We start from the raw sequence: 27,500 nt of genomic DNA on the forward strand, positions 1-27,500 counted from the left end.
AAACTTAGATGTATCTGCTAATACGAGTCACTTCGGTCAATATAATAAGAATTTTGTATAAGAGCAAACTGTCAACTATAAAGAAATATGAAAGGTAGAAAAGTACTTTTAATCTGTGGTGCTGACAATGACTTTGAAAATACTACGGACCAAGTCAATGGTAAAGCTAATTCAACCAATAATGCCTCCAGATGAAAGTAATCAGAGGCAAAAACTTGATATTTTGGACACGTCATGAGGCTGGAGGAAGAAACAGAATTATGCTAAGAATGTTGGGATGCAGGACCAATAACAAGATGGACTAACACACGGCAGCAGACCAGTGAAAATTTAATCATCCTAAACCGGAGAAAAACAATTGGAGGAGGAAGATTTATTGTCACCAAGGGTTGTAAGCAATTTCACAGAACAGATAACCATTTATATCTCTTTGATAAAATATAAGCTCAAACTCAAACACATTTCACTATGCACCTCACAATAAAGCAGAATGACCGTACTTCAAAGTATCTCGGAAAAATAATTTGGTCCAAGAGGAGTATTCAACTACAAACTTTCCAGTCAAGCTTCACATGTCTCACAACTCTCGAAGTCTTTGATGGCTGTACACGTCAGACTGCACTTCCCCACACTTAGACAACATTGCACTCCCACCAGAAAATAATCCATACACAAGTATTTACTTTTGCTATTGTAATATTCCCAAACACTAGCTTTGACAAACATTTTCTAGTATAAGTAACTTTTTTGCCTCTAAAAATATGTTTTCTACAAATATCATAAACACATGCTTTTTAAATGTATTTTGTTTGATATTAGCAATTCAAAAGGAAGAGAGAAAAGAGAGTAATCATTCCTGAAGGATTGGCTAATGAACAGGCAGAACAGTTTTATTGACAGACAGGGTGAAGAAGAAAGAAAAAAGGCGACGAGAGCAGGAACGCATCTAGTCCCGCAAATACTGATCTCCAGGAATATTTTAACATTTTTCATTTATTTTAATTCACGTCTTTAAAGGGGAAAGTTTGAAAATAAAAAATAAACCATGCATATATCTTTATTCTTCCCACACATATGTCAATACTTTTCATATGCACCTTTTCATTCTTCTATATACTCCTTCAATAACAGTTGCCTTATAGAAAATGCATTGTTATTTTGTCAAGTCCTGCTTTACAGAGATATGATTATTCTACTATCACGGAGATATGAGTTTAGATCTTTCATTCAAACTTGCACAGCCCTAAAAAAAAAATGTCAAGCACATGAAGCAAAAACTGAAATAAAAAAATAAAATAAAATAAAAGAAATGCCCTGTTCTATAACAAAGCAAACTAAGCACCATCTACCTTACAAAAAATATATATGTAAATATAATAAAACCTAAAAAAATCAATATATTTATGCGGAGAAAATCAAATTTCAACATGAGCAAAAGAATCACCAACCACATGAGCAAATAATAAAGTGAGTTTTCTATTTCATTTGGATGAGATATGGATGACAACCTTTGTTCATATGGTTATAAGAATAAAAGGAGATACTGTGAAATATCACCATAAAAAAACCTACACACACGGACGAACGCATGCACACACAGACGCACGAACGCACCCACACACGCACACACAAACGCACATGCACACACAAACCTCAAAGCATTTTGTTCTGTTTAAACCTTGCAACAACCCATTCATCTTTTACTACAATTTTAAAACCATGTCATTCCATAGCACTTATAAAAATGAATAACCATAATCAAAATAAAACACAAAAATATAAAACAAGCATTAAAATCCTTATAAATGTCAATCTAAAAAAAATCAAGGAAGGAGACAAGTACTCTCATACAAAGTCACAGCCAATAACGTCAGTTCTTCATCCAGTCTCCTGGACTAACTCAAGTAAAGACTCGCAAGAGCTCTAAATCTAGTTTATATACTGTAATCCTAAGTCAGAGAAACCCTATAGGAACATTTGCTGTGACCAGGAAAATTGTAAAGGTGAACATCTTATACAAATTGAAATATTCCTATCATAGGGTACTTTTCACCTATAATATACATACACAATACTACTTATTTCAAATAAATAAAATATATTTTTATATATATAATTCTATATATCCAAAACAGTAGTAAAATTTAAGGATTTTTGCTTTACATTCATTCTATAAAAAATATATGCAGACTTCAAAAGGAAAGGCTTTAGTTTCACTATTTGGATCATGTTGCCTTGGAACATATGAAATGCTCATTAATTACAAAGATATGCTGCTTTATATATACCAAATATACATATCATATATAACAGTGATATTTCATATACCATAGTATGATATAAGTAATATACAGTGTATTACATACCATGTATAAGAGAAGAATAACATACAATTAATTCCATAGTTGTAAAGTTATGTACTCCAATTTCCCTGGTGAGACAGCAAATATGTAGAAGCACTAAATAACTATGGAAAGAATATGCTATGACACGAGCCAACCTGGTCCACATGTTGTGTATGAGACATTATCAGCAAGAACATATACTTGATTAATGCATAATGATAACTGAATAAAAACATGAAAAACTTGATGTGCCACTTGAAGGATGAAAATTGTCTGCACCTTCTTAATACTCTTGTCAAACACACAATACTCTAGACTAATCTCACTGGGATATATCCACCAGTACATAATTGAAGTGGAAGAAAAAACCCACATATATATCATATACATCACATGTATAACATTAGCTAAATGAACTTCTAAAATAGATAATGAGAATAACATTCCAAGCTCCCCCGAATTCTATTACAAAATCTAAGCTCTGAGAGAGTAAAAGGTTAATGACTAATCCCTACATGCAATACATTCTGAGGCTTGAGTAGCTCAATTCACCTTAAAATAAGTTTTCATATTTCCTTATTTATGAGAGTAATGCCAGGTCATGTAACAAGTTATTTTTATATAGGAAAACATAATGGTAATTCAAGCTTTCCTATGCCGATGAAGAGAGTTTCCAATATCATCCTGTACTGCATCTGATAACTAACTTTTGAAATGTAGTTGATTACTAAGTTACATATAACTTAAGTAAAACCACTGATCAGAATATCATCACTGCATCCTGTTGCTACTTCTAAGCCAATCATGGACTGAAGTTACAGTGAAAGAGATGAAAATGTTACCCCAACTTAGGGCATAGCAGCACTGAAGTATTCATTGATGTCCACCTTTGCTGCACCCCCAAAGTAGTCAAGGACAAAAATATTCATGATGTTCATCTTGGCAAAGAAAAATTTGTGATCTGGAAAAAAAAAAAAAAATGTTAAAACACATCTTTATTCCAAGAGGCCCTTTCATGAAACTTCTTTGATATAGTTTCAATTGTAATGCTACTAACCAAATTTACTTACATGCTACTGAAACAAACTCTTTCCCTCAAATTTTCTTAGGATAAACACACATAACAAATTTTCCAGTCAATCAAGTACATTCATATACATACCAGTAGGCCATGACTTCATGATTGGGTGTCTTGAGAACATTGCAGCCTCAGCAAAGCCCCACTCAGCTGTTCCATTCTCAACCTGCAACAATTAAAGAGTTCCATTACTTTTGTACACAAACCAAAACAATATGAAAAATATATATCCAGATGTTTGCACTATGTGGATGCATTATATGCAAATAAGTATGCTGTCATCGTTATTGCTGTGGCTGATGCAGACTTGCGGCAAACCTTGAGTTAATTACTTGCTTCATGGTCTTCATGGCCTCGGCATATTCCACACATTACTTGCGTTTTTCAATTTTGGATGGGAATTGTGCATGTACATTTTCCATTGACCACCTCAAGCTTTCTTTCCTTCTATTTTCCCTCAGCGACATAATTTTCCTAATGTCTGAATATTCTAAGTTATAGACGTTTGATCGCAGTTAGGAAAAATCCTTCCTGTATGAATAAATGTCTGTCAGTCTGTCTGTCTGTCTGTCTGTCTGTCTGTCTGTCTGTCTGTCTGTCTGTCTGTCTGTCTGTCTGTCTGTCTGTCTGTCTGTCTGTCTGTCTGTCTGTCTGTCTGTCTGTCTGTATGTTTGTATGTATGTCTGTGTGTATGTATGTCTGCGTGTATGTATGTCTGTACGTATGTATGTCTGTATATATACTTTAACTCATTAGATTTGGTTGCTTTACAGCAATCACATGGATTAACTTTACATGAGCAGCCCCTCTGCGGGATGCACAGCTTGCAGGCCATGTGCACGCAAACACTCATGTCTGGTGGTGACACAACTCTATGCCTCCCCTTTGCAATGTTACTTTTTCTTTTTATGCAAAAGCATTTTTAGCTTATTTTTTTGACATTTTCCAATGTCCATATTTGTAATTTAATTAGCTTTATTCAGATGGTAATACATTGTTTTCCATGCAAAGATGCCATATTACCCCTCGAACTTAGGGGTGGGCAAACTACAGGCCATGGATCACATCCGGCCTGTTGGTCCTTTTAATCTGTCCCACAGAAGAATAGTGAACGCCTCAGATCTGTACTGAGAATTACCACAACAAAACTAACACCAGACTTCGATGCACTGGCGAAAAAATGTTATCAATAAAATTGTTCTAACTAAAATTTAATTAAGTATTAACACTATAATACCTCCATATTTTTAGATTTGATATCTATGCATTTGAAGCTAGTCCCAAGCCTAAAAGTCTGCCTGTCCCCATTCTAGGTAGTCCCTAACTCAATGCAACAATTTTGTGTGTGTGTGTGGCGTGTGTGATATTAAATCTTCTTTAACATAACCTGCACTTCTGGTCATAACAGCTACAAATAGGATTCTGAGCATGGAAATGGCATCCACAAGGACCCTACATTCCACACTCATTAACTGAAGGGAATAATGAAAAAGCCCCTTCTTAAACACCAAATGAGGCAAATCAACCCCCAAGAGGTTTGTGCACTTGTGGCAAGTCTTTTCCATCACCCTAGCCTTCCGCCGAAATGCTCACAATAGCAAGTTCACGTCATCCAGCCTAGAGCCAGAATTTCCCATGTTTTCCACATCACCAACCCCACAAGCCAAATTTTTGTATGACCTCATCTGGACTGAAGGGGTTAATGAGCACAGTAAGGTTACAATTGAACCATATTCATGTTGACAAATGTAGGAAGGTATTAATGAGAATGAATATCTTCAGAATAAAAGAGATGTATTTGACCAGTTTCCAATAAATATTTATCAGAAATACATACTGTATTTCTGACAATAAGATTTATTCAACTGGTCAAATACATCTCTTGTATTCTGAAGATATTCATTCTCATTAATACTTTTCTAAAAAATTACATTTCATTTCCATCACTCAGATACAATCAAATGAGATAATAATGGTAATCAGGCAACATATGATAATATAAAAAAAAAACTGAATTGGAAATATGACTCATCAATTTCTCATAATTCAAAATAGAATCTGTATTACCTTGTTTTCCAAGCCTTTAGGTGATTATAGTAAAATGTAATACCAAAAAAGTATCTCATTTACTTATCAAGAACTGAAACCTGAATCTCGCTTGCTCTTAAAATGATATTACATTTTTGTTTTCTGAATATAAAAGCACCAATAAAATAACATATATTATGTTTGTCAGCATGATTTAAGATCTTCATTAACTTCTTTCATATGGGTCTTCAACAAAGAAGGGTAATCTAGTTTGTCATTATGTAGCTCATGTGCCTATAACATCAGATACTCAAAATCTGATAGCTATCAAATCTGTTACTGGAAAATTATAAAATATAATAAAATAACAAAAAAATAAAAAAACATTTCTCACCTTCATAATTTCACCTGTGATTAAAATGCGAGCACATCGGGGATCTTCTGGGTCAAAGTCTTTCTTGTGGCAGTAGTCAGACTGAGCTTCACTCATTGTGAGAGAAGCGCGGTTATCTTTCTGCAAACAGTATTTATTTACAGGAATTTCAATAAATAAGAAAAAATATATGTATATATAAATACACACCATCACACTACATATCTGTAATTTTAGCAATATGTGTAAAGCTCTCACTGCTAAAATTTCTATTAGGCAGGTACATACCCAGAACTGCCAAAACATATACTAATACGATACTATAATATAATTACATGAATTCTGGTAACCTGCTCTTAGAATTTAAAAAAAAATTGGATGAGCTGCAATAAAACTGCAAAATTCTTCTAAGCTGTTCCTATGATTCAGACTATCTATTAGACTTTTATGCACAACCCCATCAAGACAGTTATGTAGAAACTGAAATACACAGAAAACAATCCTTTTCTACAAGTTAAATCAGATTTACCTCCAGATCAATAGCTGTGAAGTCGAGTGGCGTAAGGTACATGTATGGGGTTCCACTGGACTTGTCAATTGGACCATCACTCACGCTCAGAACGTTGCCAAATGGAAAGCCTTCTGTGACTTTCTGGGTGGAGAATGTTGCTACAGTAGCCCAGTCTGAAAGTGAGGGAATCAATCTAAATGTGACAAATGGTGGACAATAATTGCATTGATCAATCTTAAAACCTTGGAATGATTTTTCAAAGAGATAAGGCATCATAACAAGAGCATGAGCTTTAAAACAAACTAACAGGTTGTTTTCTAATTCTTTGTTTTATCTTGAATGTCCACGTTTAACTTTGGCATTGTCTCACAAGTTTCACCTCCTCACACCACCCATACCCCTGTTCTCCTTGTATGCCCTTCTTTCCCTGAGCAAAAAATACAGTTATATTTCTCACTTTTTTTTTGGGGGGAGGGGGGATGGAACTTGATTGTGAAATAAGGTTTTAGTTACTGTATGAAATTTTTTACCCATACAAACAAGCTATCCTTTACTCCCTTCCATTACCTCACCATAAAATGGAATATCAAATACCACAGTGGCACCTACTGGTATATAAGTATGGTATTACTATCTATATACATGCATAAATGCACATGTTATTGATTTATATAATAGTAATACAGTGAACCCTCGTTTTTTGCGGGGGTTACGTTCCAAAAACAACCCGTGATAGGCGAAATCCGTAAAGTAGTAACCTTTATTTTTTTTACAATTATTATACAATGAAATACTCTACAATACATTGAAACCAAAGAACAAAACCTTTTTACAGGCCCAAGCATTTGTTTAACAAATAAAAGTACTGTATAAATGTTTTTTTTTACAAAATAACTACTGTACTGTAAAATAATAATCATAATCATCAATCATCTTCCTCTACATTTTAGGCCCGACCGCAAGTGCCTTTGGTGGTGCAGAACGTTTTGTCAACATTATGGGTTTTAGAGAAAATTTGCAAACTTAAATTTGGCAAGCTGTTTTACGTACATGTACATATTAAACCGTAACGTTATTGACACACAGGTAGAGAAGAAGCGAGACTGTTTAGCCAATCAGAATGCAGAACATAATGCACAATGCAAATCCGTGAAGCAGCGAGAACGTGAAAGGTGAACCTCGTTATAGCGAGGGTTCACTGTATACAATAATGTGTTGCAAGTACAATTTGTATCTTTGCTGTAATTTAATCCCACTTTCTCTCAGAAGTGAGGGTTAATTGCAATAATTTTCTTCAACTTTACTGTACGGTATATATTTGATACTTCATAGTGAAACGCATCTCATGGTGTGTAAAATCAACCAACTGAACAATCATTGACCAGAATTTGACTTGATAAATTTTGAAAAAGATCCACCAGTTGCAGCTTAGAGAATCAGTATTAATCTTTAAACCTTACACAAAAAGTTATTGCATAGTTCTAAAACAAAATTCATCTTTTTAATTTCATACTTTCTGCATACTTTTATATATGAAAGAATAAATAAGTTTTCATGTCAATATTTTTCAGGAAATCTAGAAACTTTGGCTTTCATGTTCTCTGCTATGAGTTCATATCATAGTTGTTTCATTTCTATTTAAGAAATTAATCAGGAAACATCATCCTCAACACTTGATCTAAGGAAACTGGAATCGGCTTAAAAATAAAGCAACCTTAAAAGAGGAATAAAAGGAAAAAAATTGGAATAGTATACAGGTAGAAAAAGAGAAATACAGCAAAGAACAAGTAATCAAACAAAAATACAATATAAAAATGATGAATTGATAATGAAGAAAGATGAGGGAAAAGAATCTATGAGAAATTGAGGAAGAGGAATGCAAAAAGATATATTATAAACAGAAAGGAAGTAAGATAAAAGAAATAAGGAAACTATTTATGGGGGGGAAAGCAAGATCATGCTAAAGAAAATTTCTAAAAGGAAAAGAAAATAAGCAAACAGAAAGCAATGAAAAATAAGAAAAATATGAATAAAAAAAATAAAAACCTGCTAGGGACCTTACCTGAGGTGTGCACAATGTAGCGGGCCACCTTGGCCACCTGGTCATGTGGGGGAGGATCTGGCCAGGTTGTGCGCACTGACCCCGAGGCCACAACAACACCTTTATCTTTGACAGGATCTTGAAGGCCCTGGAAACAAAGATTCATTTAAGCGCAAGTTAAAAGATGAATATAGTACATGATAAATTAACTCCAACACCTCTATCTTGCTACAGTAAGTCCATGATCAGCAGCCCCACACTTAGGAAGCAGGAGGAGTCAAAGGAAGCTCCCAAACTATTCAAGGAACCACCTAGGGTTCCTCCAAGTGCCACCAGGAAAATGTATTATTCACTGTTGTATTTTGTAAAATGTCTCTATACATAAATGGCTCCACAAGTGCCACCAAGTAGTCAATTAGTCAACCTCATGACCTTTCCTGTTTTTACCTTTCCTTGAGCTTAAAGGAATTTTTTTTATAATTTTTACTAATGCTATCAATATTGATGTTATCATCATTATGGACATTTTAATTCCAATAATGTTCCTGACACAACTACTAGCAATAAAAGATAAAATAAATATTTCCAGAAATCAAAGAAAAGGGTAACTAGGCGAGATAGGCAGTACTAGTGATTGTCTCATTGCTGACTAAGGACTTGTGAAGCCATGTATGAGTAAAGACAATTTACAAACTAAACTCATTGTGGGCACAGCATATACGTACATGCCATCCCCGTCAGTATCTGGTTAATATGAACATAAAAAACAGCTTTGTAGATATCTTTAGCTAGACTATCATTTTGGGAGAAAACTACAACAAAAATATAAGCATAAGTGTATAAATAATTATAAAACATTGATATGGACTGCATGCATATTGACAGTTTTCTTGGATGAAACTGGTGACTTCCTTCTCTGCATTCAGTTCTGGCAGTAGAATAGATGAAGAATGGGGGATGGGTGAGTGTAGCGTTATAGAAGCGAGACAAAAGGGAAGAAATATCAATTGATTATTAGAAAATTATATTTGCTACCACTGAGAGAAAAATAAAATGAGAGGACATGAGAATTTGTTTAAAACTATTTGTTGACTGAGGGAGAGGTATAGAAGGAGTATTGTAATAATGTGGCTTAGCCCAATAATTGCAGATGGCATTTCACTGTAATCTTCATTTGTTTATTATATGTTTACACAAAAATGGCAACACAAACATTTCATTACAAGGGAGTCAAGTATTAGTTTTACTATCTAACTTGTTTATCCTTTTGCTTGATTTTAGAAAGTTTCATTTTCATCATTTTCTTGTTATTAGAATTTTAACACTATAATAATCAGGATGTCAATAATGAAAACAGTATCGGAAATATCAATAGTTATGGAAAAGAAAACACAACACAAATTCAAGCAACGGAGGAAACCAGGTGCAGTCACAAGAGCCTGCTAATTGAATCCTTGGTGGCTGAGTACTTGTGGAACCATCTGTGTGCACTAAAATTCACTAAAAACTACAGTAAACAGTACATAAACCTGCAGTCATTGCTAACAGAGTTATCATGACAGCCATGACAACCAAGGTGGCTTGACATACCTGCTGGTCTGCTGCAATCTGAGGACGCTTGAAAGTCTTGCCCGACTTGAAAAGGAATGGATCACTAGTCGCCTGTTGAAGGAGAGAAGTATCAATAGTATTTTTTCATGGGTGAGAAAATAATGCAGCGTACCAAAAATGTTTGCAAAAATTATAGTCTTAAAATACGTCTAGGAGGGTGTGGGAGTTAGTGGAAGTGGGAATGGTTGTCTGTGTGCATGCCCATGCCCGTGTGCGTGTGCGTGTGCGTGTGCGTGTGCGTGTGCATGTGCGTGTGCGTGTTATGCAGGCCTAACAGGGTACCATACCTGGTAGACAGCCAATGCAATAGCAGTAGCAAAGAGGGTTGTTCCCAGACCCATCAAAAAGTACCGGCATTTTGAGACAGGAGCATGAGTCTGTGAAAAGAAGAAAAGGTTGACAAACATTATCAAATATTGTAATGAGATACACATAAAGTTTCATAACCATTCAAATTATAAGACCGTTCTGCACAGAAAAAATCAAACCCTGTATAGTTATTTGCAATTATACCACACATCAAACTTTAATCCTTACACTAAATTCTCTACTGCTTTCTATATTCACCTCAATGTCTATAATACATTCAGCATTTATCTTACCAATTAAAGAACTTTATTCAGACAACACCATTTCTAGAAATTGACAGGGAAATGCCTTTTTAGATCCAGGAAAATGAAAAAAAAAAGTTTGAAAGACAATGAAATAGAGGCAAAGGTCAAATTCCACTGATCCAAGCTCATATACAAAAGGTCAATCACCCTACTCTCTTGAGTTGACAACACATTCACATATTAATTATGGCAAGTAAACAAGCAGGTGGATATTTCATCACAGTATCAATCAAATCACTGTCTGAATTTTATCTGCCCATATTTGCCCATTTTGACTTTTTTAAGTTACATGCCATTTTATAATTTTCTCTGATTGCCAAACCTCAAAGAATTTCTTCTTTTCTTCTCATTCCTTTGAAGCACACCAAATTACGTGATTTTTTCATAAAACATATTTAATCCAACGTCAAAGGGAAAATGGTGCATTCCCTTTGGCAATGCTTGGTTAAATGTTTCTGCACACAGATGACTCTGCCAATGCTTGGCCACAAAGGAGTTTTTTTAGTAATGCTATCGATATTGATACTATTCTTTTTTGTTAGAAACATTACAATTACGATATTGTTACCGACATTACTAACAGCTCTAATAACTACTAGAAAATATTACCGACAATCAAGGAAAATGGTAAACAGGTGAGACAGGTAGTTCACGTAATTGGCTCATTGGTGACAGTACTTGTGAAGCCATCTATATGTAAAAACAATTACTAAGTTCAACACACACAATGGGGCATGGCATGTACGCACATGCCATGCCCAGCGACGTGGGGGTTAAAAATCGGCTTCAGTATCATTGTTTCATATTTCGCAAATTGAAAATTGTGGAAGACTATAGGAACTTTAGGAACACAGTCAATACACAGCTTCTAAAAGTCATCATGAGTATTGTGTTAACAGAAATGTCAAATTTGCCATTGGCTAGTTTTTCATGCATGAGTTTCTAATTTTTTTAAATGCTGTACATAATAATATACAAAGTATGGTACATATATAGGATGCATATTTAAGCACAAAATCCGATCAGCCAAAATAAAGGCTTTCTGGAAACAAAACAATTGATCCAATGAGCCACAATAAAACAAAGATTCTTAAAACTTGACAGGCTATTTTCTCACACAATTTTTACTGTCACTGGAAGGTAGGGAGTGTAAAGGTGCTGTCACACTAGCACTTTTTCCATCAATTTTTTTTTACATTTTTCTGATATTTTGTCCATTTTCAGCGAATTGTCAATTTTGCAGTCAGACAATAATTATCGTTTCTGTCTGAAATCCTTTCCGTCAACTTTTTCAGCCAATAGTCAAATCAAGAGGTATATTCAAGAATGTTTATATTTATGCTAAATAAAATTGTTAAAAAATTGACGGAAAAAGTGCTAGTGTGATAGAACCTTAAGAAAGTCATTCTAATACTGTTTAACAAGTTCCTTCCAACAACACCAACCAAAACCCTCCCATTTCCAACCCTAGAGTGCTACTTCTCCCTGAGCTAATCATGCAATTGGGTGTTGGTTTTGTTCACGCTTCTTTTCGTTAAAATCAAAATTTTCACAATGTATGGCATGCACAATGCCCAACAAACAACACCCCCATCCACCTGTTCTCTTGGTACCGCCTTTTCTTCCTGAACCAATCATAAAAGTGCCTCCATTGTCAGCGTTGCTTCTTTTCTACTTGTGAATGAACATAGCAGGTATGAAATTAGAAGTATTGTAATACATGGTATGCACATCCCAAAAGCCTTCCACTTCTCCCATATCCTTGGTACCCCCTAGTCTAAACCTAGTCTCTTCTGCAACCACTGACCAATATATAATAATCTCCATGGTCCCCCATTTAGCATCTCACCTTTTCAGATTCAGTTATTATTAGTTATGAATAGTGTAATGGTGCCAATAGCTATTGGACAAGAACACTATATAGAAATGGTTAATGGTTAATGGTTGAAACAAATAAATGTGATAGACATCAAAGGTCATAAAGTACTATGGTAAAGTATTGCATCAAAAAGGATAAAAATTAGTTAACAATTAGGATAAAATGTGCTAGAAGTCAAAGGTTATAGTGTTATAGAATAGCATGATAAAACAGTAAAGAGTGGGTGCAAAATGAAGTAAATCACAATTAGTAGAGGAAAGAGTTAAGGGTATAGGGCAATTAGACGAAATGGAGTGTATGTGTGGCTTGGGGAGCAATAGGAACAGTTTATGAAAAACTGGTAAAAGAGCTATTATGAAAAATTTAATGGGTAACACAGAGATGCAGCAAGAGCAGAACCTGGGGAATAAGATAGGGGAATTGGGGAAGTCTGTGAAGTATCACAAAGAATGTCATCAGGTGAAAGATCCAGAAAAGGACACATTTGCAACAGAAGGGACTCACATAAGTATCCAGGTAGGAGAGGTAAGGATAATGGAGAACAAAGAGGGAATGGTGCACATGGAGGAGGGGATGGGGTGTGTTGAGTAAGAGTGGGAGGAAAAACGGTACAGGGAACTTGCGGGGGAGGGGGAGGAATATCAGCAAATACTTTGAATAGAGAGGGAATAGGAATAGAGGAATTGCAGGGTGAATGAGGACTAATAAACATTTTTTAGTGAGGAAAAGGAGTGGGGATAGATGTTCAAAGAGCAGAGGAAGGATGAGGGAGAAGGAGAGGATGTGGTAGGCGAAGATGGAGTGGAGAGTAAGGGAAAGAATCGATCCCACTTGGCTTAGCCAGAGAGTACTCAAACGGTTTGTAGAGGTGGAAGCAGTAGAAGAATGAGGGTGGAACAAAGATGGAGTGGAGTGGGGTGAGGTAGTTCTGTGGGGAGGACAATAAGGATGAAGAGTACTAATAAGGGGGGTAGGGGTAGATAATGAAGAAGACTGTGCACTAGATTGAGTGGAGAATGTTGGGAGAGGATGGCATGTTTTCTGAAGGTTGAGTAATGACCTGGGTGAATTGTTCAGAATTGACACAGTTGTAAGGAAACACAGAGGAAGGTATACTTGTACAGTGGTCAGAGCCGTGGTCAAACGAGAGGCGGAGGTTAAAAAAACAATGAAATCAAATTCAGATAGGCCAGTTGATGAAGGGGCAAGCCTTAATGCCCCTAATAAGGACAAAAAATCATTACTGGCCATGGTGAGCCTGAAATAAGTGGGAAAAAGAAACAGTCTACCACCTACAGTCCCCAAAAGGGGTAAGGGTTAGGTGATTTACAAAAAGAATACTATGCCCATGGCTCCTAGAGGCCGTTTCATCCTTTCAGCACGGCTCTCACACCTTAGGATGTGGACAGGAGAATGGGATGAGGAAAAGAAAGAAAATTAAAGGGGGATATGCAAAAAAAAAAAAAAAAAAAAAAAAAAAAGGTTGGGGTAATCTCCTACATTGGGCATACCCTGGAAACCTCTGAGAATTAACATGCCTCTGTGAATTAGCATAGTAGGTATGAAATAAGAATTTTCATGGCTTATGGCTTTCTCTTTGCTTTACTAATTAATACAGAAAATGAAACAACACCATACACCTTGTACCCTTTAAACAATTTTACTCTTCATATTTTTGTATCATGGTTTACTTGTCTTTTTTCACTATACATAGAATAATGTTTTATTGCCCTGTTGCCCTCTCCATTACCCTCTTTTTCTTTTTCTTTCTCTTTCTCTTCCTCTCCCTCAATCTCTATCTCTTTGTCTTCCCCTCTTTCTTCCTCTCTCTCCCTCCCCCCCTCTACATCTCTCTTTCGTCTTTTTTTCGTCTCTCTCTCTGTCTCTCTCTCCTTCCTCTCTGCTCCTCTCCTTCTCCTTGGCGCTCCGTTCCTCTCCTTCTCCTTCCCTCTCCGTTCCTCTCCTTCTCCTTCCCTGTCTGTTCCTCTCCTTCTCCTTCCCTCTCCGTTCCTCTCCTTCTCCTTCCCTCTCCGTTCCTCTCCTTCTACTTCCCTCTCCGTTCCTCTCCTTCTCCTTCCCTCTCTGTTCCTCTCCCTCACTCTCTCTCTCACTCTCACTCTCACTCTCACTCTCACTCTCCCTCTCACTCTCACTCTCACTCTCACTCTCACACTCACACTCACACTCACACTCACACACACACTCACACACACACTCACACTCGTACACACACTCACACACAAACTCGTACACACACGCGCACACACACTCGCACACAAACTCGTACACACACTCATACACAAACTCGTACACACACTCACACACACAGTCACACATACACACACACAAACACACACAGAAACATACTCATACTCTGTCTCTCTCTCTCATTCTCTCTCTCTCTCTCTCTCTCTCTCTCTCTCTCTCACTCTCACTCTCACTCTCACTCTCACTCTCACTCTCACTCTCACTCTCACTCTCACTCTCACTCTCACTCTCACTCTCACTCTCACTCTCACTCTCACTCTCACTCTCACTCTCACTCTCACTCTCACTCTCACTCTCATTCTCATTCTCATTCTCATTCTCATTCTCACTCTCACTCTCACTCTCACTCTCACTCTCACTCTCACTCTCACTCTCACTCTCACTCTCACTCTCACTCTCACTCTCACTCTCACTCTCACTCTCACTCTCACTCTCACTCTCACTCTCACTTTTACTCTCACTTTTACTCTCTTCCAGCAGTGAGGGAATATCTCTTTGCTTCTATCAATTCCACCCTCGGCATGGTAATGGAAAGAGTCCATTACTAGGTCTTGGCTTGGGATTTCAATTTCCCACATTCTTTTGTTTTTAAAAATGCAAGGTATACATGAAATCATCCCCCTAACTCCCACCCCAAATCCCCATGGGATCCCCCAACATTGTTGGCGGGAGTCAGGAATTTCATCTCTGACATGTGTGGTCCTATTGTAAACATTTACCTAATAATAACAGCATCAATATTGGAGCTTTAGTAAACAAATTTTTTTTCATGTAAATTCAAGGAGAGGTGAAATCAAGTGAGGTCATAAGTTCTACTAATTGACTCCTATATATCTAAGCACTTGTACAATACTACAGTGAACACATTTTCCCAGTAACAGTAGGTTCAGTCATCATATATTTAATTCCTTTAAAGCTAAGCGCTTGTACAATACTATAGTGAACACATTTTCCTGGTAACAGTGGGTTAAGTTATCACATGTTTTAAGTTATCATTCTTTTAGTTTCAAATACTTATTGCAGTCGTCATTCAGTACATCCCATAAAACGTTCTGCCCTCGTAATACTTCTGATGCAACTTCCAGGGCAGAAGTCCATTCCTAGTGCTAGTCTTGCTTTCCCAAAATCTTTCACAAAGAATCTGGTGAAAGGAAATTGTTCAAATCCTTTATGACTGAAATCTGACTCAGGTTTCCAATCATTCAGTTTCCTTTACCTAATGAAATGAAGTTTTTGACTCACACTTTACATTCCTCCATATTCTGTTACTGTTTTAAAGAGTGATTTTACCCACATTTTCCCCGCCATATACCAACAACTTCACCACTTAACATTTTCTATTAATGAGAACCACTTTTAGTTAAATGCATATACAATTTTTTAAACTTCAGTTATTTTTAATACTTTTGTTCAGCTGAACAATTCATCTGGAGCTTAATTCAGAGGCTTTATTGAATTTTAGTGCAGTGTGCCTGAAAGAGCCTTGGACACAAAATGGAGGCTGAGATGTGCATTGGGTCTGGATGGATTCAGTGCTTTAGAAACCATGAACCCTGAAAACTCTCACTGAAATCGTTTATTCCAAGAAATGAAAAAAAGCTGCTGCTCCCAAATTAAATCTACAATCTGTGAACTTCATTAATCTGTGGTGTTTTTTTTTTTCTCCCTCTCTCTCTCTCTCTCTCACATGCCCATGACTTTCTTGTTATCAACTTGCGAAGATAACACCATAGCTGGCCTCTTATTTTCAGCCATTCTGCCCGTTACATACAAAAATTACCTTGTACCTATACCTGTGTCAAACTGAAACTATACCTAAATTGCATCCTTCCTACATAACACACTTATATTCACAGGAGAGGAGAGACCACAAAAAGTGTATGTTATCACTCTCACAGATCGCTTAATAAGACAACTGCATTCTACTTCCGCTTACCTTTCCTAAACAGTAAACAACAACAAATCAGCTTCACATACCCTTGTCTGGTGTTCTGGATCCATCAAATTCTCCGAGGACATCGAAGGTTTTGCCATCTTATAGCCGTACATGGTTTATATGTGAATTACATAAAGTCATATGACTACGTCTTGCAACTTTGTGTCCTTCCCTTCGCAATTGGCAGCTGACCACTGTTTTTCCCTGGCGATTTTCAGGAAAGTCTACACCTCTAATTATTAATTTGTCGTATATTATGTTAGCTTGTTCATTCGATGATATGAGTATATTACTGAAATTACGTGCAATTACTGTAAATTTATTAATATATACATGTTAGTTTTGTAGAGAAACTTTGAAATGAAAATATTGACAAATAGTAAATTTCATTCCTCAGGAGAAAGCAGAAGTCAGGATTCTTCTTTATAATGTCTATTTTGTATGCCTAGGTCAGCAGAACAAGTAATATCTAAAATAAATAATTCTGGTATTTTTCTTTACCCAAAACTGACTACAGAAATTTTCAAGTAATGGATAGGAAATATTGCATGTAATGTGTTTACTTAAAAATCAGACGAAGCCAGAAGGCAATAATTCGGACAGAAAATGGTACATTTTCTGTGGACATTTACGTTTTCTATTTCATTCAGTTTTCGCTAAGTGCTGCCATCTATGGCCAAAAAAGTGAACTATATTCCCGGCGCGTCGTCTGCTAGTACAACGCGGGAAACGTCAGTGCTCGCTGGACCTTCGTGACGTGAGGATAGTGCCGAATCTCCGCGCGGGAGGAGTTTGGGGGGGAAAATCACAGAAGATAATATTTTGTGCCTTGGATTAAAGTGTTCCCCCCGAATTATTGCTTATTTCTTTCTTTCACTCCCGGAAGTTTTAACCACGGAGAAACTGGATTATCGCTGAGGAGTTACGGAAACAGCATTCACCATGGCAATTTATAAGGTAAGATGAGAATAGATGATCGGCGAAGGGGAGAGCGAGCGCGAGGGAGGGGAGGGTGAGGGGTCCACGCCATGGAAGGGGGAAAGGCGTCACTAGTTTTCAATCGCATGTCCCCTCCCCCTTCTCTCCTCGCCTTTCCTTTCCCCTCGACTTTATTCCTCCCTTCCCACCCTAACCCGGAGAGGCGCTTAGAGCTCAATTACCGCCTTTATATCACAGGGGAATGACCTATGGATCGGAGCCGGGGAGTCGCGACCTGAGAGGTAATTTGAAAGAGCGATTCAGAGGGAACCTTTTGAGATGCCGAAGGAGGGGCTGTGTGACCCGCCCTTCTCTCGGAGGCTGCGGCGCCTCTCGCCGGAGGGGAGGTCGAGGGCGCCGCTGGGGCTGTCTGGGCTGTTTGGAAGCGTGTGTGGAGCTGTTTGTTAGGTGTAAGACTGTTTTTTGCCGTGTGTGTGTGTTTGTGTGTGTGTGTGTGTGTGTGTGTGTGTGTGTGTGTGTGTGTGTGTGTGTGTGTGTGTGTGTGTGTGTGTGTGTGTGTGTGTGTGTGTGTGTGTGTGTGTTTTAAGTTTGCGATTGTTGGTGTGAGTGGGAAAGTCTATGCTGAAAGGACTTAGTTTGCTGAATTACTTTTTTTTGCGACCTTGTTATGTTGGAATGTTATTAGATATATGGGTAAAAACATATACGTGTATATATGTGTATTTATATATTAGGCCTATCTCTCTCTGTCTCTCTCTGTCTCTCACTCTCTTTCTCTCTCTCTCTCTCTCTCTCTCTCACTCTCTCACTCTCTCTCTCTCTCTCTCTCTCTCTCTCTCTCTCTTCTTTCTCTCTCTCTCTCACTCTCTCTCTTTCTCTCCCTCTCTCCCTCTCTCCCTCTTTCTCACTCTCCCTCTCTCCCCCTTTCTCACTCACTCTCACTCTCTCCCCCTTTCTCACTCTCCCTCTCTCCCCCTTTCTCACTCTCCCTCTCTCCCCCTTTCTCACTCTCCCTCTCTCCCTCTTTCTCACTCTCCCTCTCTTTATATTACATATGTGTGTGCGCGCGCGCGCGTGTTTGTGTGTGTGCTTGAGTCTCGTACGCAGATCTTGTGAGGTGACTGAGAGATTTTCTCCATGAGTCACAGCCCTGATCACGTCACATTAATATGTCACCTGTCAGAGGGATGGTCGGGGAGTAAGCAACAGATCGATGGATTCTGTAATATGAAGAAACTAAAGCGATAGCAACGGTTAACGTAAACAAGGTTAGGCGGTATCTGGCCGTCGCTGGTTAGCCGAGATTCATTGCCTGATGTGATATGTAAACAGTTGATGTTTTTTATATTCATTTTTTTTCGTGTGGTTTATTCCCATGTGGTCGTCATGGTGCGTCGGTGGTTGTCATTATCAGTATCGTCATCGCCGAATCATCCTCATTATCAGCATCATCATCATTTACCATATCATTATCATTATCATCATCATCATCATTTACCATATCATTATGATCATCATCATCATCATTTACCTTATCATTATCATTATCATCATCATCATCATCATTTACCATATCATTATGATCATCATCATCATCATCGTCAACATCATCATTTACCATATCATTATCATTATCATCATCATCATTTACCATATCATTATGATCATCATCCTCATTTACCATATCATTATGATCATCATACTCATTTACCATATCATTATCATTATCATCATCATCATCATTTACCATATCATTATGATCATCATCATCATCATCGTCAACATCATCATTTACCATATCATTATCATTATCATCATCATCATTTACCATATCATTATGATCATCATCCTCATTTACCATATCATTATGATCATCATACTCATTTACCATATCATTATCATTATCATCATCATCATCATTTACCATATCATTATGATCATCATCATCATCATTTACCTTATCATTATCATTATCATCATCATCATCATCATCATCATCATTTACCATATCATTATGATCATCATCATCGTCAACATCATTTACCATATCATTATCATTATCATCATCATCATCATCATCATCATCATCATCATCATCATTTACCATATCATTATGATCATCATCCTCATTTACCATATCATTATCACCATCATCATCATCATCATTTACCATGTCATTATGATGATGATCATCATCACCATCATTTACCATATCATTATCATCATCATCATCATCACCATCATTTACCATATCATTATGATCATCCTCATCATCATCGTCAACGTCATCATCAACATCATCATCATTTACCATATCATTATCATCATCATCATCATCATCATTTACCATCATCATCATTGCTGTCAATGCTATTGTGATGTATTTTTTGTACTGATGTTTATGTTTCATTAGTATTGTCAATATTATGATCCCGTTTCGAAATATTTAAAGAATGAAGACTATTTCAATAAAGTGATGAATTGTTTTCGCCATAATTCCAATTCCTTGAAAAGCCAAGTGTCAGAATTATTGCCTATAAAATATTTTTGATAACGTGCACGAAAACAGGATGATAACCTATAAAATACGTATTTTGAAAAGAGAGAGAGAGAGATGAGAGACAGAAAGAAGGGAAGAAATAAAGAAGAGAGCAAGAAAAAGAGGAGGAGGGGAAGAGAGAGAGCCAGCGAGAGAGACAGACAACCAGAAAGAAGAGGCAAATTAAAGGAGAGAGAGAGAGAAATGGAGGGAGTGGAAAGAAAGGCAGAAAAGGGTGGAAAAGAAAAAGAGAGAGGAGAGAGATGCACACACACACGCACGCACACACATACACACACACACACACACACACACACACACACACACACACACACACACACACACACACACACACACACACACACACAGATATATATATATATATATATATATATATATATATATATATATATACATAAAAACGCACACACACACACACACACGCAGAGAGAGGGAGAGAGAGAGAGCCTAGGGAAACAGAAGGAAGAGTGAGAGAAAGAGAAATAATACCATCCGAATGCAGACAACGAAACCGGGGCTCTGTTTCTCACCCGCATAAATCCGAGTTAGGAAAATACGAAGCGCAGCCCACTCATCCGGAGAGGGAGAGGGAGGGATGAAGGGGCGCCACTCACGAGACAGATAACTCGACCGAGAAAGAAACGTGTAAATCAAGAAAAAAAAAGATAAATAAAACGAAGAAAGAAAAAAGAAAAAAAGAGAGGGAGTGCACTCGAACACGAGACTGAAATAAGGGAGTGGAGGAAGAAGGAGGGAGGAAGAAAAAGAAAAAAAAAGGAAGTACACTCGAACCCGAGACTGAAATAAGGGAATGGAGGAAAATGGGGGGAGAGGAGGAGGGACGAAATAAAAGAAAAACAGAGGAAGTACACTCGAACGCAAGACTGAAATAAGGGAGTGGAGGAAAATGAGGGGAGGAGAGGAAGGGGGAGAGATGGTGGACGTGAAAGAGGAAATGAGAGAGACCAAACAACTCGGAGTGATGACTGGCTGAGCGTTCGAATGCCATCGTTGTATTTCAAATGACCATCATCACCAACGCGTATGTGTGTGTTTGTCGCGATGAAAAGATGATTGTGACAATAATAATGATGATATTAACGATAACAACGATGATAATGATGATAATGTTGATGATGACAATAATAATGATGATGATTATGATGATATTAACGATAACAACAAATAATGATAATGATGATAATGTTGATGATGACAATAATAATGATATTAACGAAAACAACACCGGTGATAATGATGATAAGGTTGATGATGTTGATAATGCTAATGATTGTAATATAAACGTAATAAAATAAAATGAATTAAACCGAGAGAAAGGCATAAGGATATTCCACTGAAAATAAGGGCAATGGACAGGGGAAATGGGAGAAAAAAAGATGATGGAAAGAATGGGAGAAAAAGACGAAGGAAAAGAGAAGGACAGCAGCAAGGGCGAAGGAAGGACCCCCAAGACGACCTCCTTGATCAAGCCCAAGAATCCTTCCCAAGTTTTGATCCTCCGTCGCGGGCTGAGGGGGTTGGGGGTGGGGTGGGGTGGGGGTGCGGTAGAAGGAGGCCCCGTGTCTCTTTCTCTCTTTCTCTCTCAGTCTGGATTTTCATTCTCTCGAACTCCGTCTCTCGCTCTTTCTCGTTTTCTCTGACCCGCTCTCCCTCTCTTGTCTTCCTTTCCCTTCAGTCTCCCTCCCTCCCTTCCCCTCTCCCCCTCTCTTCCCCTCCTCCACCTCTCCTCCTCCCCTCCTCCCATCCCTCCCCCTTCCTTCCCTCTTTAACGTCGTTACTCTTTCTCTCCATTCACCCCTCCTCCCCTCCCCCTAAATTCTTCTCCCTCCTCCCCCCCACCCTTTCGCCCACCCCTTCCCCTCCTTGCCTTTCAAAAAGCCTTTCAGTCGAGTCCGCGAAGGGTGAGGTATTCGCCCACCAAGTCCGCGCATAGGCCTACAAGTCCGTCCAGCCCGTGTGGGTGTGCGTGTACGTGTGCGTGTGTGTGTGCGTGTGCGTGTGTGTGTGCGTGTGCGTGTGCGTGTGTGTGTGCGTGTGCGTGTGCGTATGTGTGTGTGTGTGTGTGTGTGTGTGTGTGTGTGTGTGTGTGTGTGTGTGTGTGTGTGTGTACAAGAGTCCCGACGGAAAGGTGGCCCCGGCGCAGCGCCCCGAAATGGGAGGGATTTGTGCGTGGTTTTGTTCAGAGTCGAAATAAGGCTTGATTTTGACACTTTTTTCTTATTTTCATTGTTTTGTGGTTGATATCGTTATTTTTGTCGATATTATTATTATGAGGAGCAAGGGGATTGTTGTTTTTGTTGTCTATTTCAGTTATTTATTGATATGACTGTTTATGTTTATAGTATCGTTATTGTGATTATCTTATGCATCACCGTTATTACCGATGTTATTGTTATCCTCATTTATTTTCACCTTTCCCTCACGCTTTCGATTAGATTAAATATAATCTGTGAAGCGTACTGATCTAATGATTGCATTCACGATGATAGGCAATATTAATGGTGTTATTTGTTTAATCAGTGTCTTTTTATACTGTGGAAATAACTAATGCTATCAGATGTTTTTTTTATCAGCAGCGAACGCGTTAATCAGAAAGTGTGCAAAAAAGTAAATGTGGCAACGGTATCCATTTGTGTATCGGATGAGAGATTTCGAATGTATATAATGGCAGATACTCATATGATGGGCATGTTTATATATGTATATATATATATATATATATATATATATATATATATATATATATATATATATATATATATATATATATATACATATATATATATATATATATATATATATATATATATATATATATATATATGTGCGTATGTATGTATGTATGTATGTATGTATGTATGTATATATTCATACGTGTGTGTATGTGTGTGTGCGTGTGTGTGTGCGTGCGTGCGTGTGTGTGTGTGTGTGTGTGTGTGTGCGTGTGTGTGTGTGTGTGTGTGTGTGTGTTTACTAATAAAAAAGGCTTCTGTACACCAGAATAAAATGAGACAGAAAGAACACAGGAGATATGGACAGAAGACGATTGTTGTGGATCTTATCTATTTATCTTCTCTTCAGAAATGAATGATGGAATGGGGTCGGAGAGAGAGAAACAGACATACAGACAGATAGACAAAGAGGGAGAGAGAAAGAGAGAGAGAGAAACAGACAAACAAAGAGGGGGGGGAGGGAGAGAAAGAGAAACAGACAGACGGAGAGAGAGAGAGGGACAGACTGTTGAAGTTGATAAAAAGACGAAAATGCAGATAAGGTGTAAGAGAACAGGAGAAAAATAGAGGAAATAGAGGATACGAAGAAGAAAGAAAAAAAGAGAATGAGGACAAGAAGACAAAGGAGAAGCAAGATGAAAAAGAGAACGAGGATTAGAAGGAATAGGAGGACAAGGCGAAAAGGGGGAGAAGGAAAAATGAGGAAAATAAGGAAAACGAAGATAAGAATGACGGAAAAGAAAAGAAAAAAAAAGAAAACCAAGTATTAAGGAAAAAGAGAGGACAAGAAGAAAACAGAAAAAGGACATGGGGAGAAAATTTTAAAATAAGGAAGAAAAAAAAGAGAACTGAAGGTATGTAGATGAAATGGAGAAGATTAATGATAAGAAAAAAAGGGGAAAAGAGAGGAAGAGAACTGCCTTGATATCCCAGAAGAAAAGAAGGAGCCAGAGCGTCTTGGGTCTACCCGGCGAGAGCTCCTCCAGTATAGAAATTCCATGCGCGGATTCCTTCCGTATAGCGCTATTGAGGAGAAAGGAGAGAGAGAGAGAGATTAGAAAGGAGAGAGATTAGAAAGGAGAGAAAGAGAGAGATAGGAGAAATAGGTGAGAAGAGATAGGAGAGAGGAGAGAGGAGAAAGAGAGAGAGAGTGAGATAGGAGGAAGGAGAAAGGAGAGAGAGAGATAAGAGGAAGGAGAAAGGAGAGAGAGAGATAGGAGAGATGAGAAAGAGAGAGATAGGAGAAAGGAGAGAGAGATTGTTCGTAGAGGGATTGCACTATTGTTGAGTTCTACCGTCTGACAGTCTCAAGCTCTGCCGTCTGTCATTGGTAAGGCCTTCAAAAGGAAACCAAAGTGTGTGTTTGTTTAAAAGAAAATTAGTGTGTGTGTTTGTTTAAAAGAAAATCAGTGTGTGTGTTTGTTTAAAAGAAAATAAGTGTGTGTGTTTGTTTAAAAGGAAAGCAGTGTGTGTGTTTGTTTGTAATAAAACCAATGTGTATGTTTGTTTAAAAGGAAAGCAATGTGTGCGTTTGTTTAACAGAAAACCAATGTGTGTGTTTGTCGCTTTGGTTGCTGTTTTACATTTGGTTGTCATTTGCTTCTAAGATCTAAGTCGTGAAAGACAAAGAGAACGTAACTGGCGAAGCACCTTCCTGGCACTGCGGGGAATCCCCAAGTCGACCAGTCTGAGGTCATCTATGGGGCTCTCGAGGGACCTCTTGATGAAGGTCAGTTATCACGAAATTTCAGACGTTAATTCAGTGGAATAGATTTAATGGATATGTGACATTGGATTTAGATTTGGATTTTTAAAAATAGGGATGCACACTCATACGCATACACATATATATGCACATGCACACATACGTACACACTCAAACACGCACACGTACATACACACACACACACAGACACACACACACACACACACACACACACACACACACACACACACACACACACACACACACACACACACACACACACACACACACACACAAAACACGCACGCACACACGCACACCCATTCACTCACACTAACATTCATATTCACATACACATTGAGAGGGAGAGAGAGAGAGAGAGAAATTGAGCATGAGAGAGAGAGAGAGAGAGAGAGAGAGAGAGAGAGAGTTGGCGAAGAAGCCTTATAAAATTCCTCCTTGAAAGAGAACGCAAAAAATCTCCTGGTAATCTCTTGTAAGGTTCCGGCATTTTTTCCCCAGTGGTGGAAGAAAGGGGGAAGGAAGAACAAGGATAGAAAGTAATAACGTAAAGGAAATGCGAAGATAGAGGGATAGAGAGAGGAAGACAGATAAGCGTAGATAGATTGAAGAACGATGGTCATAAAAGAACAAAGAAGGCAAGGAGAGAGGAAAGTATGATAAATGCACTTACAAAGAAGAACAAATTATTAAGACAATAGGGAAAAAATACACGGACTGTAGTAAAAAAGAAAAAAAGAAGAAAAAAAAAGAAAACGAGTTAATACAATAATAATAAGAAAAAAAATAGAGGAAGTGAAACAAAAAAAAGATAAAAACAGGTCATAAGATAAGACGACAAATGGATGCGGGATACGATAACGTCAGTAAGATAGGATAGATAAGAGAGCAAACAAGAGACAGGAGGAGGAAGACGAAGATGCGATTGTTAAGCAAAGGAAACACGCAGAAGAAATGCAAAAAAAAATATCTTACATTTATTGCATGAATTTGCTGAAAGTCAAGAACAACATGGGAGGTTTTCCAGTAAATAAACAGGGAGAGAGAGAGAGAGAGAGACGATTAAACAAATGATGATAATCCTATTAACATTATGCACTCGCTTACCCTTGAGAAATCAGCAAAGAGGCGTGGAACTAAATGGTTGAAATATGCACTCCAACTGTAGGCAAAAAACTCGTATTTTAGGCTCTTTGCGCGACACGTGACCTTGGCCAAAGGGGGAAATTCTTCATTGTGTACAAATATAGGGCAAGACACACCGCCTACGCTCGCATTGTATATATTCGCACAAGCACTCTGTGTCTTCTACGCGTCATCGTACACCCATGTCCACATCTTTTTTTTTATTATTATTATTCTTATCGTACACCCATGTCCACATCTTTTATTTTTTATTTTTTATTCTTTATTCTTTTATAATTTTTATTTTTATTTTTTAATATTTTTTAATTGTTATTGTCAATAGTATTATCGTTACTATAATTATTATTGCTTATTGTTTTGATTATTTTATCTAAAAGGATGAATGATTAAAGTAAGAGCGTAACTCTTATTGATTTTATGACGTCAGTATTGATACCTATCAGTGAGTTTACATCTAGGTATATCTGTCCACATATATATATATATATATATATATATATATATATATATATATATATATATATATATACATATGTGTGTGTGTGTGTGTGTGTGTGTGTGTGTGTGTGTGTGTGATGTAAATGTGATATATATATATATATATATATATATATATATATATATATATATATATATATATATATGTGTGTGTGTGTGTGTGTGTGTGTGTGTGTGTGTGAATGTATGTATGTATGTATGTATGTATGTATGTATGTATGTATGTATATATACATATATATACGAACCATATCCATGTTGACAAATTTAGAAAAGGTATGAATGAGACTGGATATCTCTTGTATTGTGAAGATATCCAGTCTCATTCATACCTTTTCTACATACATACATACACACACACACACACATATATATATATACATACATACATACATACATACATACATACATACATACATACATACATACATACATACATACATACATACATACATACATACATACATGCATACATACATACATACATACACACATACATACATACATACATACATACATACATACATACATACATACATACACACACTCACACACACACACACACACACACACACACACACACACACACACACACACACACACACACACACACACACACATACACACACACACACACACACACACACACATACACACACACATGCACATTATCGGTATGTGTGTATGTATGTATGTATGTATGTATGTATGTGTGTGTGTGTGTGTTTATATATTTATATATGTAAATATGTACATTATATATATATATATATATATATATATATATATATATATATATATGTGTGTGTGTGTGTGTGTGTGTGTGTGTGTGTGTGTGTGTGTGTGTGTGTGTACATATGTATATATATATATATATATATATATATATATATATATATATATATAAGAAACAAGGCTGAGGGTATCCTAACTGAAGGAATATTTGGGATTTGGAGCTTGAGGAAATTAGACAAAGAACAAGCAAGACGGAGTGACTTGCTCGAAGAACTGACCCCTAATTTAGAGCGTATAGGTGTATCACCTTTATTTCCTTTCACATAACTTACACACATATGTATGTAGATAGATAGATAGATGTAGACGACTAATGAAAATCACAATCCAGAAATTACAGAGTCATGATTAGAGCAGACACAAACGGGCAGTTTAATGAGACCAGAGGAAGGCAGAAGC

General features: G+C 37.3%; 2 protein-coding genes across 3 annotated transcripts in view; one reads left to right on the top strand and one right to left on the bottom strand.

Annotated features, from left to right (window-relative positions):
• Positions 1–1,044: 1,044 nt before the first annotated feature.
• CREG (Cellular Repressor of E1A-stimulated Genes) lies at positions 1,045–16,886 on the bottom strand. The gene is made up of 8 exons (XM_027369871.2): positions 16,726–16,886; positions 10,275–10,364; positions 9,967–10,038; positions 8,398–8,524; positions 6,354–6,508; positions 5,846–5,965; positions 3,508–3,589; positions 1,045–3,306 (listed from the first exon to the last, which is right to left on the bottom strand). Exons 1-8 carry the CDS (start codon positions 16,795–16,797, stop codon positions 3,194–3,196), a joined length of 831 nt encoding a protein of 276 aa, XP_027225672.1. The 5' UTR covers positions 16,798–16,886; the 3' UTR covers positions 1,045–3,193.
• A 545-nt stretch (positions 16,887–17,431) lies between these two features.
• LOC113824449 (FYVE, RhoGEF and PH domain-containing protein 4-like) overlaps positions 17,432–27,500 on the top strand; it is a 166,227-nt gene continuing 156,158 nt past the window's right edge. For both annotated transcript variants that reach the window (XM_070140175.1, XM_070140179.1), the window contains exon 1: positions 17,432–17,641. The gene's annotated coding sequence lies outside the window, so the exon portion shown is untranslated. The remainder of the gene's footprint in view (positions 17,642–27,500) is intronic.

The sequence above is a fragment of the Penaeus vannamei genome, chromosome 26 (genome assembly GCF_042767895.1).
Source record: "Penaeus vannamei isolate JL-2024 chromosome 26, ASM4276789v1, whole genome shotgun sequence".
In the NCBI taxonomy this organism is placed as follows: domain Eukaryota; kingdom Metazoa; phylum Arthropoda; class Malacostraca; order Decapoda; family Penaeidae; genus Penaeus; species Penaeus vannamei.

Excerpts from the sequence above, each read along its gene's own strand:
- CREG (XM_027369871.2), bottom strand. The coding sequence starts at position 16,797 with ATGTACGGCTATAAGATGGCAAAACCTTCGATGTCCTCGGAGAATTTG. Across the intron at positions 10,365-16,725 it reads ATCCAGAACACCAGACAAGG|ACTCATGCTCCTGTCTCAAA; the intron begins GTATGTGAAGCT and ends TTCTTTTCACAG. Across the intron at positions 3,590-5,845 it reads TCACAGGTGAAATTATGAAG|GTTGAGAATGGAACAGCTGA; the intron begins GTGAGAAATGTT and ends TAATTGTTGCAG.